The sequence below is a fragment of the Grammomys surdaster genome, unplaced genomic scaffold (genome assembly GCF_004785775.1).
Source record: "Grammomys surdaster isolate TR1022 unplaced genomic scaffold, NIH_TR_1.0 126051, whole genome shotgun sequence".
In the NCBI taxonomy this organism is placed as follows: Eukaryota; Metazoa; Chordata; class Mammalia; order Rodentia; family Muridae; genus Grammomys; species Grammomys surdaster.
In genome coordinates, this window is record NW_021620862.1 from 6113914 (window position 1) to 6127405 (window position 13492).

The following is a 13492-nucleotide window of genomic DNA, read 5'->3' on the forward strand; positions in this document are numbered from 1 at the left end:
CTGGAGCAGGGAGAGAAGTTACCCTCCAAGCCTGCTAAGAAAAGCAGGTGTGTTTTCCAAAATAAATAATATTTTGTAAATATTCCCTTTCTACCCCAATCTGAGAAATGGCAGAAGAGAGTATGTGAAGGTCCTTGTGCCCAGAGCCACCTGGTGTGGCTCTCACAGGACCCTGAACTTCCCCGGCAGGTCCTGTAGGCTCACAGCTGTTGTGGGATACCCTGATCCTTGTACCCTGTGAGGAAGAAGGAGAGGAGAGGTGATTAGGGAGACACTTTGTCCAACATGGCCCCAGACCAGAATATACACTCATGAGACCTTGTCTATACTGTGAGACCTTATTTGTACAGGGAGCAGCAAACATCTACTATTTACAAGCAAGGCTATTGGCTACCCAGGAAGGGAACAACTGTCTGACATATGTTCAGCCAGCTGGATAACTGGGACAGGATACACACTGAGTCTTCAGAGCATCATTGCTAATCTTGAGATTTTTGTTTTTCAGTATCAGAGATGAGACCCAAGCCCTCACACATGGACTAGTACTTTACCTCTGGCTGTACCCCATCCCTCCCTGAGAAAGTCGAAGCACTGATGTCTGCACAGACTGCTAATCTAACTGGGTGAGATTACAGAGCTCAGATAACAGGGGAAGATGTACTGAGCTGTGATTCTTCCATCCAGTGCCTTTGGTCTGAGGGGGAATGCCAGGAGCCCCACCCTCTCTATAGTAGGTTACCTGTCAATCTTGGGGACTAATAACCCAATGCCAGTTAGGGACTTAGGAACAATACAAGAGATGAGAGTGACCAAAGATGGTGCAGATGTTAGGGACCTGTTGTGGTAAGTACTCCATTCCACAGAGAAGCTAAAACATGCAACCAACAATTAACCAATGAAGAGGATGAGATATCTGTGCAGGAGGGAGGGTGTGTATCTACCAACAGACTCACCTTGGGAGACTGCAGCAGCAGAAATTCAAGGCAGCAGAAGGAAGAGGAGAGAGAAGAGAGACAATCTGAACATAGGGCCAAGCACTAAGTGTGTAGAATGGGGAGGGGCTCTACCAAAGACACTGCAAAGGCAGAGCTTCAGCCGAGGGACCAGCCACATGGCCAGGACCAGCTCCGCCTGTGTCCCACGCCCCTGCCACTGTCTGCCCAGTGCCCCTTTCAGCCACACCCACACCTGTTCACCTCCTACCTCTTATCCTTTTTACTTTACCCCCCCCAGCCCATGCCCTCAGGGTGCATTCTGAATGATTTAAGAGGGACAGGCAGAGCCACGGCAGGTGTGACTGACAAACTAAAGATCCTGCAGTGACCTGCCTTGATCCCAGTACAGCTCTGCCTGGTCTTTCTGGTTAGTCTTTCTATGGACTGGATCCACACTTACAAAGCCCGATGTTTTGGGAAAGACCCGAGGAGAGAAAACATTTGCAGACATCTTGGATCAATTGGTAATGACTGCCCAGAACCTTGTGCTGAGACAAATGTCACAAACGATTACCAATGTCTGCCATGGATGTCATAATAGAAAAAGCAGTCAGGAGAGCTGCCAGGCAAGCACTGACCAGACAAGCTGCTCTCAGTGTGGCTGCTCATTAGTAATATGGATGAAGTGTCTATGTTCAGCCAAGGCTCTGAATCTTCTCAGAAGTTTTTATTTGATACTATGTTTCTTGTAGCATCCAAACGTGCCACGTGAAACCCAGCCTATATTTTTTGTTCATCTATGCAGTAGGAGTAAGCCTCTACCCAGCTGTCCCTGGGACAAAGTCAGTTATAGCTGTCCCCTTCTAAGGATCTATTCCAAGACACCTCCTCAAACATGGCTGCTCAGAACAACTCCCATGGGAGTGGTACATTCATCTTTTGAAGGTGAAAGCAATTTTTAGAAAAAGTGAAAAAGTAGTGGCTATTGAGATTGGTGGGTGAGTCTGGCAGTCTGGCAGAGGAGGCAGAGATTGATTTTCTTCTGCAGTCTCCAAAAATCAAGATAGAAAAATTGGTGCTGAGACAGAATCCCTGGATACATCCCAGATTCCTAAGAGGCTGACCAACCCACAAGGGAACTGAGAGGGCGCGAAGGAAGGGCTGGGCTGGAAGCCCTGACATCTGTTCATCCTGGCTCCTACACCAGTCCATAGAGTTCTGGAGAAGTCGGCAGCCTGGGGAACAGGCAGGGAAGGAGTGCGTCTTGGCTTCTGTATTATCTTATCTAGGGTTAACAGGAGCCCTCTGGAGCTTATGGCTTTGGTCTAGACCCCTTGTTCCTGGGTATGAGGGGGGGACAAATGACAGATGCAAAAGATTCCTGACTTACAGTGGCTCAACTCTTAACATTTCAAGATTAAGACGTGTTACTTGGGGTGCTGAGCTCATGTTTTGACATGATAGTCCTGCCTGTAATGGGTCCAATGGGTAGTAATCCACAGGAAGTCAAAGAGCATCTGGATACCAGGAAGCTGCAGGAATCAGATTTGGCATCAATATATTTATTGAGACCCAGTCTGGCACATTCCTCACTCCCATGGCAGACCTGGGATGTCCCGTAAAGGCCCAGGTATGAAGGCTTGGTCTCCTAACGGTAAGTCTTCATCAGCTTACATGGGGCATTTATTCCCTTGACGGGGATATGGAGACTCTTGTTTCTTCTCTTCCCTTCCCTCCCCAGGCATGAAGCGGGTGGCTTTTGTCCTGCTATGAAGTGCTGTGTGGTCACAACTCAGAACAGATCAGGCCAACCCAGCCTGGATTGAGTCCTCTAAAACTCAAGGTAATGTAACTCGTTTTTTCTTGATAAGTTGATTTCTCCCTGGCATTTGTTATAGTAACAGAAAGCTGTCTAATCCTCTTACTAAAGTCCCAACACTGCTGACCCCAATGCCAGGCCGAGGAGCAGACAAGCCAGGAGTGTGAGGATGCTACAGCCTTCCCAGGCCTTCTAGAGCAGCCGCAATTCCTGGGATCTAGCTGGGAATGGGATCTAGTGCCTGTAAATGTCTCATAAGTCCCTGAGGAAGTGACACAGTGGCCCCTGGGGAGTCTCCATGCTATCTTTGAGACTCACTGTGATTGGTGACACAAATGACAGTACGTCTCTCCTAAAAGCAATGCTCTGACCCTCTCCAGCATTTCAAGTGAGCCCAGTGAAGGGTCATCAGATGCAGGCGAGAGGGCTATACAGTCCACCTTGATCGGAAAGCTCGTCCCAGAAAACAGGGGTACATCACTTCTGCCTGATGTACCTCCTCCCCCTGACTGCCATTGGAGGGATTAGCTCTATCTATGGGACATCCTGACAATCCACTGACCCATTAACTTCCTCTCTAAATTCCCAGAAGTTCTCTGTCAGTGTCTGGCACCCTGGCCACCCACACTGAATCCCACCAGGCTCTGACACTTGAATTTTCTCTAGTGGGGTAATTTAACTAGTCCCTGACCCTGGTCCTAGCACTGTGTGTGCATAAGCGCCTGCATTTTCCAAGGAACTCTAACTAAGGCTAAGTAAGTCCTAGATCATTCTAGACTAGTCTAGATCATTCTGTGGCCTCTAGATCTTGGCTTTTCCTCCTGCTTCCCCTGATACATCTTGTTCTACACTGGCAATTTAACATGTGAATCCAGTGAGGAGTAGCAGATGGGGACAGAGTACAAAGAACAAAGTGGCTGAGGAGAGGTGACCTCAGTTATTGAGGCCCTCCAGTCAATGAGGTAGGAACAACTGTTATGACAGGTGATGTCTGAGGTAAGATTCTGCCAGATTACTTTTAAAATGATCGTTTGTCTCTGGTAGATTTGATTTTGCAACTTTAAATGTTTCCACAAAACACTTTTGTGCATAAATTGGTTTTGCATTAACAATGGGTGAATCATGAACACCTTTAATGATAGTGAGAATGCATAAGGCTTTGATGCCAACCAACCAAAGAGTGTAGTCTAATGTGGTTAAGACTCATGCAGGTCTATGTGTAAGACACAGTTACACAGCTTCCTGTGGGTGAAGACAGTTCATGGGCCTGCTCTTCCCCTAGAAACTGTGACAGAGACACACAACCACAGGCCAGGAGGCTTGCCCAGTTTCAGTGAGATGGCTGCTTCCTTGGCAAAGGCAAAGAGTGGTGTCTTAGCTAGAGAGGACCTCTCCCTTGGGGACCCACCCTGTGGGGCTGGCATGGTAGAGAAAATGCTCTGGATCTGGTGGCACTAGGGTGGAAGAACAGGCATGGCCTCAGAAACTGGGTCATGAATACAGGTGTCTTTGGGGTGAGAGGGCCTCCTGTTCATCCCAGGTTCCTCCACAGCTCCGGCTCCCTGGGCAGGCTCTGCCCACTATGCCCTCAGAACACACCAGCAATTACTCACTGGCAAGGATGACCATGTCCATGCCCCAGAAGATGCTCATGATCCAGCCCACCATAACGATGGCCGTGAGCACCTGAATGAGGGCTGCAGCAATATTCAGCCAGAAGACGCAGCACACGTGCCTGTCCGGGAGGTCAGTGCGTGCCCCACACAGCACAGTGAAGGCCGAGACGAATGTACCTGGGAGAGGCCAGAAGGGAGAGCTTCAGAGGAGGCTGCACAACCGACCCAGCCCACCCTCACTGCTGGGAGAGGAGCTGTAGGTCCTGCACCTCCTGGGCAGCCCTCCTGCTCTGGTCCCAGCCACAGCTTGTCACCAAAGTGAAGAGGTTAGGATACCACACGGAGGAGGTGTGATATGGGGACTGCCAGGGTCTAGCACCATGCCTATGGCTTCTGGAGAACAGGAGTCTTGGGGTGACCCAGGAGCCAGTCTCAGAGGGGGAGTTCCAGAGAGCTAGAGAGCCAGGAAGTAGTCAGCCCGTGTGCTGACTGCTAGGGGACAAGACTACTGAACCCTGTAGCGTGCAGGACTACAGCCAGGATAGTCTCAGCGTCCCTGAAGTTCCCACAACCACTCCAGCCCCAGGGGAGGGGTGTAGGAGGAGCCATCTGAGAGGTGGTCCCTTTTCCCTTTCCCCACTCACCTTCCCTTCCCCCTTCCCGCCAGTGTCTTCTGTATCAAGAATATCTTGTGTATTGTATGGATGCATCACCTGTCAATTAAAAAACCTATGGCCTATAGGAAAGGGTAGACTAGAAGGTGGGACATCCAGGAGGCAGAAAGAGTTCTGGAGTAGAGCAAGGCACAGGAGATTCACCAGGGAGGATGTGGCAGCACAGACGCATGGTGCCGGAGCCCAGGTGACCAGCCACATGGCAGGATGTAGATGAGAGTAAATGGATTAATTTAAGTTAGGATCTAGTCAGAGAAGAGTCTAGCTACATGGCCAAGGTATTTGTAAATATATTTTGAGTTTGAGTCTTACTTCTGGGAACATGGGGCTGGGAAGAAGAATCAGGACCTAGCTTCCCCAGTCTTACCCACACTGCTACGTTTACTGAGTTTTGCTTGACAACAGCTTCTCTCTGAAGTGAGCTCTGACCCTCATGAGGACTCGCCCAGGTTGGCATTCTCCCTATAGATGCTTCCTGAGGGCTCTAGCAACAAATACCACAGCTTAATGGCCTCCACAACACAGACGGCTCCTTCCTCTGCTTTGGAGGTCAGGGCACTCTGAATGGGGCTAGTGTAGGGAAACCATTTCCTGTTGCCCCAGCTTCTAGAAGCTGCCTGTGGTCTTGGCTCACAGCCCCTTGCTCCATAGCACGAGCCGGAAGCAGAGCACCTAATCCTTGACCAGCTCTGTCTTCCCATCCCTGGGCCTGCCTTATGTGAGGACACACTTGGATAATCTCGTCTCTCAGGGCCCCCTGCTTCATGGTGTCTCAGAGTCCCTTTCATCAGGTAAGTTCACACACTCACAGGTTTGCGGGCTGGTGCTCAGCCTTCCACCTTAGCTTACATAGAAAGACTCAGAAAGCATGTTGCCCGGGGTCACAAGCATAAGCTGAGCCCACACTGGGCCCAGAGACCAATGACCTTGCCAATGGCAGGCCAGGATCTAAATCAAGACTTTGGGGAAGTTGGGCAGTGGATGGGTGACCGTTCTCATGACCCCAGTCCTCTCTGTTCCTGCCTCGAAGACACTGAGATTGTCCATTCACTTCCAGCTGAACGTGGTTTCCAGCCCCACTTCCCAGCTCGATGGCTCCTACGTGTCTCTCGGGCTGTAGGCTTTACTCTAGCCTGCCCTGGGAGTCTAGCTGCTGATTCCTTATCCCTGCCCCCCTCTTCATCTGAGCTGCCTCCCCAGTGAAGGCCCATCCCATCACCTCCTCTCAGATCACCAACAAGGCTCCTCACACAGCAGGTGGTCTGTGGTGATTAAAGGAACACCCCTGCCTTGAGTATCTTAGATCTTAAACCAGCAGCAGCAGCATTTGCTATAGACACAGTGACCAGGTTCCCCAACAGCCTTGAATGTCTGAAGCGCCCGGAAGTCTGCATTGCCAAACAAACTCCCCTGCTCCATCCCAAGGAATAAAGAAGGTCACAACAGTATGACAGCCAGGAAGCTGGCCTTGCACTGACTACACTAGCACAGAGCATTGAAGTGCTATGGGAGCTGGAGGACCAAGCGCTTGTCCTCACTGAAAGGACAGTCTAGCAAGGGCACACAGTGGCTGAGGGCTTTCCTTTCTGGGTGCGGAGTACACCTGCAAGTCCATGTAAGTTGCCTCAGGCACTAATTCGGCCTTGCCCTTGGTGCCTGCTGTGCTGTAGAGAGACTCACACTACACCGGGAAGGTTAACTGGCTTTTGAGTTGCAGAAGGGAAGGGGAATGACTGGGACAGGAGACCCTTTTAACCCAGTGGGAGAGGGGTGTGAGCTTAGACATCGGGCAGACAGCAGTGGTGACAAGGGTTAGCGGATGAGGTAAACATGAGTACTAGCTGGACCATTGTGAAGGATTCTGAACGCTGTGGTACGGTGCTGCCCAACCTGCAGAAAGCAGAGCCCAGGGAGCTTGGAGCAGGAAAGGGATGTATGTGAAAGGAAACTGAAGGATGTGAGTCTCAGCAGGGCTGTTGGGTTTGAGTGGCACTGGAAGGAGAGAGTGCCTTTCAGGTATCCTGAGAAGTGACAAGGACACAGGGGACTTCGGTACATGGCTCCATCCTTTGCTGCTGATGAAGCATCACGTGCAGGGAACAGGAGAGGAACAGAAGCTGACAGCGGTACACAAGAGAACCCCGCAGATGTAAAGAGATGGTGGGAGAAGAACCCGGATGCGTGGGGGAAGTATCAAGTGAGAGTAGCACAGACGCCATTACAGTGTGCTGAGCACACACTACCCTCTCTGTACCTACATTGCCTTTTCGTTTACATCTGTTTATTTATTAGAGGGAGAAGCACATTCCTCTGCATATGCATAGAGATCAAAGGACAGCGTGAGAGACATTGATTCTCTCCTTCTATCAAGTGAAATCCAGAGATCCAACTCAGGCTGGCAGCCTTCGTGGCAGCCACCTCCTTAAGCACACACACTTGGAAGCATCTATATGGACAGATGCAACTCCCCAACACACACAAAATGGAGAAGACTCTTAACTGTGGCCTCCCTTCTTTCTTCCTGCCAAGGAAACTTTCCTCTAAAGTAGGAATTCTTCCCCTCCGGGGTATGTTCTATAGCCCAGGCTATCCAGACTGACATCTCTGCCTCAATCTCTCAGGAAAGCAAAGGGATGACTCTCGGAACTGCTTACTTAAGCATGAGACAGAGGCTGGAATGTGGCTGAGTATTGTGCATGAAGCCCTGGGTTCCGTCCTCGGCACCAAAGATAAACAGAAAACAAACATTCCCCCAGACGACGTGGATGGATCACTAGGCTTGAGAGTACTCCTGCTGTTTGCCTCACAGACACAACACCAGAAAACTAACTAACCAGACCATGGAGATGCTGAGAGGGTAAGAACATTTGCTGGGCAAGTAAGAGGACCTGAGTTGGAACCCCTAAGTCACAATTCCAGAGTTGTGGGGTTAGGGGTGATACAGATGAAGACAAGCAGAACCCATGCACTTTCTGGCCAGCCAGCCTAGAACATTGAACTTCAAGTTTGGTGAGAAAAGGAAGATGAACAGTATAGGGTACCTGCTCTTTTCCTTTGGCATCCATATGTACAAGCACAAGAGAAAGGTAGAGATAGAGAGGCTCAGAGACAGACAGAGAGACGGAGAGACACACACAGAACTCAACCTTATCAATAACTCAAGTGCCCATGGTTCTGGTCTTTTTAACATAATACAGGACAATGCTTCTCTAGGGCCTAGGCCCTGGGCATGCTGCTTCTGGAGGTGACCACATCAACTGGTCCAGCAAAATGATAACAGCAAAATGAAAGTGCTTTTCATCAAGCACTGACGTTTGTGCTACACAGCATGTGGTGTGAAGGCATGCATGTGTGTTCCACACATCCTACCGTGGCTGTGACAGAGATGGGCCAGTGGGAGCAGCTTGAGGAAGGTCTTCCCACAGAGTCACAACAAATACACGCCATGCCAGTTTGCTACCACAGTTCCTCTGGCTACTGTTCCACCTGATGAGGTATCTGTGCCTACCTCCCCCAAGGAACTTGGGATACAGGTCTGAGCCAGGGAATGGGAAGTGAAATAACCCTCTACCCCCCTCTTTCACTCTGTGGAAGTCCCCAAAGGGCTTGCCTAGGGTGGCTCTCTGGGCAGAATTCCCAGAACTTGCCTTCCATCCCCTCCCCCACTTCTGTCAAGAATGAGAAGTGGCAGAGCCTATAGAAGAGGGGGTGGCTATGCTTACAAGAATAGAGCCAGGAGGCTGGAGAGTCCATCCCTTGTACTCTCCTGGGGTTCGGCTAATCATGTACATCTCATGAGAGCTGTGAAGGTGCGGGTTTGGGTTGGGAGAGATCTTGCTGACTCTTTTTTGCTTAGAGAAGGGCAGGGCTGTGCCCCTCAGTGAAGCTGTTGTCACTGCAGTAAATCACACTCCTAGGCACTAGGCTGTAAATTGGACCTGACCCCAGATGTGCCCCACAGCTGGTTCTGCAGTCACTAAGATGTATTGGTGGTAATGAATGACTAATGCAGTTCCATAGAAGACACAGCTAAATACTTCCATCACTCAGTTGAACACAGCCATTCATCTTCCCAGCCTGACTGAAAATACACTCTGAGGGACAGGAAGAAAATGGCAAGGGAGCCCTGACCCAACTGTATAGTCATTTGGAAGTCCCACTGGTTAGTGGCAGAATAAAGGTCACACGCATTTCTGAATAAAGTCCCTAGGAACAATGTTCAAGGTAGCCTTGAAAGCAAACAGCCTCACTCTCTCTGGCCACAACCTGTTAGCTTCTCAGGACAGTCATCCTGGAGCATAGTCTGAGAAGAAAGCTGTGCTCATAGGGCAGAGAGGCAGGCCTGGGGAACCTAACTGGGACTGGCATGTAGGTTTTAGTGGAGTGCTTGCTTAGCATCATCAAGATCCTGGGTCCCAAGGCCAGCAGCAGCCTTATCTTCTATGTCTGAGTCATTTCATTCACCCAGAGAGAATTTCACAGAGCCAGCCTGGGTCCGCGGCTTTGCATCCCTGCTGGCAAGGAACTTTCTTTTTTTTTTTTTTTAAATAAATCTATTTATTCTATATATGTGAGTACATTGTAGTTCTCTTCAGACACACCAGAAGAAGGCACCAGATCTCATTATAGATGGTTGTAAGCCACCATGTGGTTGCTGGGAATTGAACTCAGGACCTCTGGAAGAGCAGTCAGTGCTCTTAACCACTGAGCCATCTCTCCAGCCCGGCAAGGAACTTTCAAGACCATGTCATAGAAAGCCAGTGTGTATGTCATGAGGAAAGTATGGGTGGGCCTTACGTCATCATCCCAACACCCTCAAAGTTCTTTAGAACAAATTCACCAGTGCGTTTGATACCTACAACCTGGACCAGTAGTATGAAGCAAGGGCCTATGGATAGCTTTCAATATTGCAAAGAAAGCACCTATGTTCTCATAAAGATACCACACCTTCATGAAGGCACCAGCACCCCTGACACCGTCCATCCCAGTATGCCTACTGGAGCTCTCCTGAAGCCAGCAGCTCCTACTGACCTTCCTCCTGAGGACGAGGACTGTGGAAATGAGACCAGCCCCCACCTCACCCTTCCCAGTGGCTCCACCTTGACTTAAGGGTGATTGTCCCACTGGAGGCCAAGCCAGCTGGAACCGGTCATTAATTTTAATGGCATTGGGCATTGCATCAGCTGCCCTGGGCTTAACAAATCTCTGCTGTCAGCCTCCCTTCCCCCTCCATCTCTGGACTTGGAGGGACTGTGGGGAACTGCCGAGCAGAGCCACACACCTGAGGTCTCCCTGAGGGTCTCTCTGGGATGTTAGGTGTGAGCAGAAGTTTAATCACCCAGAATGTCTTAGTCCTCTAGATCTGAGTCTGGCTCTTCACGGATCCCAGGCTTCAGTGCCGTAGGATACAGTGGGAAGAGGCCACAGGGCACGGGCAGGAGGAGCGAGGCAGTGTGAAGGCCCCAAAGCACCCAGCTCTGCCCTCATCCCCATCTGGCATGTCCCTCAGTGAGGACAGTCAGGTAGGTGAGAGAGTGGGGGATGCATCAGTGATGACATCTGCTGGAGAGGAGGAGGCAGCTTCCATTGCCTAAGAATTTATAACCTGGCCAGACGACATTTCCACGGATGGAGAGGCAGTGAGATTAAAAGCAGAGAGGGGCCCTACCCAAGCTGGCAGCTGCCAGGAGCCTTTCTGTGACCAAGGACATGAAGGATGCTGATGAAGTCCAATTCCCCCATGGGTACTAGAGATGCTGAAAGTGGAGCCTAGGCCGGCCTTTTTCCTTAATGGTGTCGTTGACAGCAGGGTGGGACTGAGATCCGTGGGCTGGTGGCTGAGATCCATTCAATTGCCTGATAAGTAACATTATAAAATGCCTATTAAGTATCAAAGTCAATTCACCCGTTGCTTATCAACTTTAGAGGGAGCAGGGGCCCTGGGTCTCCACACTTGAGAGGGAGCTTTGAGAGCCAGGGTTGTCAAACACTAGGAGGAGTTCAAGGTTAGGTGTGACTGATCACTAGGTGAGCTTGAAGGAGCTGTCCTTGGGTGTCTGAAATAGTGGTCACACACTCCAAGAAAAAAGAGCAGTATACCCTGAGGCCAGTCCTCTGGTCACAGTGGAGGCTTTGGGGACTGCTGATGAATGTCCCAGGTCATATCAGAACTCAACATCTCAGACTTCAACACCAGACCTGGAAGATGCAGTCCCAGGTGCAAAGTTGCTTCCCAGTGATGACTGCTGTGCCCTTTTCCCCAGGTTTGCGTTGAGACCCTGGTCTCCAATCTGATAGTATTATCAGCACACAGGCCTTTAGGCGATGACTAGGGTTTGCTGAGGTGCTCCTATTGATGCCCATGATGGATCCAGGACCTCACAGGGGACAGAGAGCCCCACACAAACTCCCAGTGTTCTGAGTCTTCCTTCTATGAACAGAAACAGGAAGGGGTCTTCCTGAGTTCATAGCTACTGCAGCTTGTTGCTCTCTGACTTGCAGCCAGCAGAGCTGTCAGAGACAAAGGCTGGCTCGCTACTGCCCAAACGAGAACTGCCTCTTCCACCAGACTCGGTCCATGTCAGCCCCCACATGGATTCAACCGACATTTATATAGCATCTTCTGGGGACCAAGAAAAGGGCAAAACTATGGATGCTGTTTCAGAAGGCCAGCATCCTGGCTATCAAGAGTCTAGCAGGGTAGCAGCAAGAGAGAGCCACAGAATGCAATGCTACAGAGTCAAGCACTGGAATGCCAGGGTCCAAACCCTCAGATGGGCTGTGAGACCCCAAGTGTGGCTGGAGGGTGACTGAGTGTCTCCCTCTATTGATCATGATCTTACTTTTTGAGACAGGGCTTCTCACTGAATCTGGAGTTCACCATCTCAGCCAGACAGATGAGCCGGTAGCCCCGAGAATCCCCCCTGTCTTTGCCCAGCACTGAAGTTGGAGGGGGTGTGCAGCAGCACATGGCTTTTCTGTGAGTGTGAGGTTGAGAAAACAAACCTGATCCTCACATTTGCACAACAAGCATCCTATCTTCCCAATCTCTTGTAAAAAATTACTTTAATTGCTAAGTTCGTAGGGTCCGTTTCATGGTTTCCTCCATATGTCGAAGTTTTATGCAGCTGGGAAAAGTCCGATCATGGCTACACAGAGAAATGGGAAAGCCCTTTAAAGTGAGATTGCAAAAATAGAGCACACACTGTGCACAGAGATTATTTTAAAATATTTATGCATGTGGACAGGGACAGGCATGTATTAAACAACGTGAAAAATTGTCTTTACCGTGAAAGAACTGCTGCTGTTTCTTTTCTTTTTTTTCCTAAAACAAATACTCTTTTCAGAAAGAAAAATAAAATAAAACATCACAAGCACCTGTTGAGATTCAGCTCTGTAAAGATGTCTCCCCATGGCGTGCTTCTTCCTAGCTACAGAGAAGGTGATGTAACAGTAAGGCAAGTGAGGAGACAGATGACACAGACACCTGACAGAAAATGACAGGTGCCCTGGAAATGGCCCCTGAGCATCTTTAAGAACATAGAGAGAGCTTCAAGGAACATCCTTTGCCCTGGAGCATCCAGGTCACCAGGCTTGGGCACCCAGTGCTGATAAAAGATGCGGGGGTTCTGAAGATTCCGTGCACTTAACAAAAGAGGGGAGGGGACTCAGCTGAGCTGGCTCTTCAGTCTCCTGAGGACCAGGGAGAGAGAGACAGAGCAGAAGCAGTGCAGAGAGCAGCCCAGGCTCAGACTCCCCTCAGGCCTGTCTCGCTCTTTCCAGGCACCATACCCTAGAGGGTGCCCTATGTATACCCCAATGCCAAGGGCAGTTCCCTGCCAGGGCTCATAGGAAAAGCTCAAGAAATGGAATTGCTGCTCACAACACCAGCATAGTCCATACTATAGGGAAGGGTTCCTCCACTGGGACCCTTATTTACAACATAACCAACTGAAATGGACTTAATTGTCCAGTGAATTCCTGGGAAAGCCCAGAAAGACAGACGGGGTGGTAGTTATGAGTTTTATTGCTGACTTTGGCATTCACTGGCTGTGTGAGCCCAGGCAAGCCTCTGTCTCTGCAGGCTTCACTCCACCAAATCTTACAGGGCCAGTCTCCTTTCTGGAATGATGTGGTGTAGACTAATACCCAGGCAGACAGAGCAAGGAGCTGATAGGGATTATACACTTAAAGTGCCTTGAGCAACCTAAGTGCTTAGTACTGGGTTGTTGGGTTTTGTTGTTGTTGTTGTTGTTGTTGTTGTTAATAGTTATTCAGGGCTGGTTCAATTCCTTGGTCCAATAATTCATTATAAACCTAGTGTTTTCCATCTCTGTTCCACATTCTATGCTTTTCACAGGACCAACATCCAAAGTTCCAGTTTTCACATCCAAATATCATATGTCCAGAGAAGAGGGTGTCTGTCCTAGCACTCTGACCAGGAGTCCT

General features: G+C 49.8%; 1 protein-coding gene across 1 annotated transcript in view; it reads right to left on the minus strand.

Annotated features, from left to right (window-relative positions):
- Positions 1 to 200: 200 nt before the first annotated feature.
- Positions 201 to 13492, minus strand: part of Stum (stum, mechanosensory transduction mediator homolog) — a 45399-nt gene continuing 32107 nt past the window's right edge. Inside the window, exons 2-4 of the mRNA XM_028755248.1 lie at positions 4368 to 4547; positions 954 to 962; positions 201 to 235 (exon numbers count right to left, since the gene is read on the minus strand). Coding sequence (XP_028611081.1) covers positions 201 to 235; positions 954 to 962; positions 4368 to 4547 — 224 coding nt within the window. The remainder of the gene's footprint in view (positions 236 to 953; positions 963 to 4367; positions 4548 to 13492) is intronic.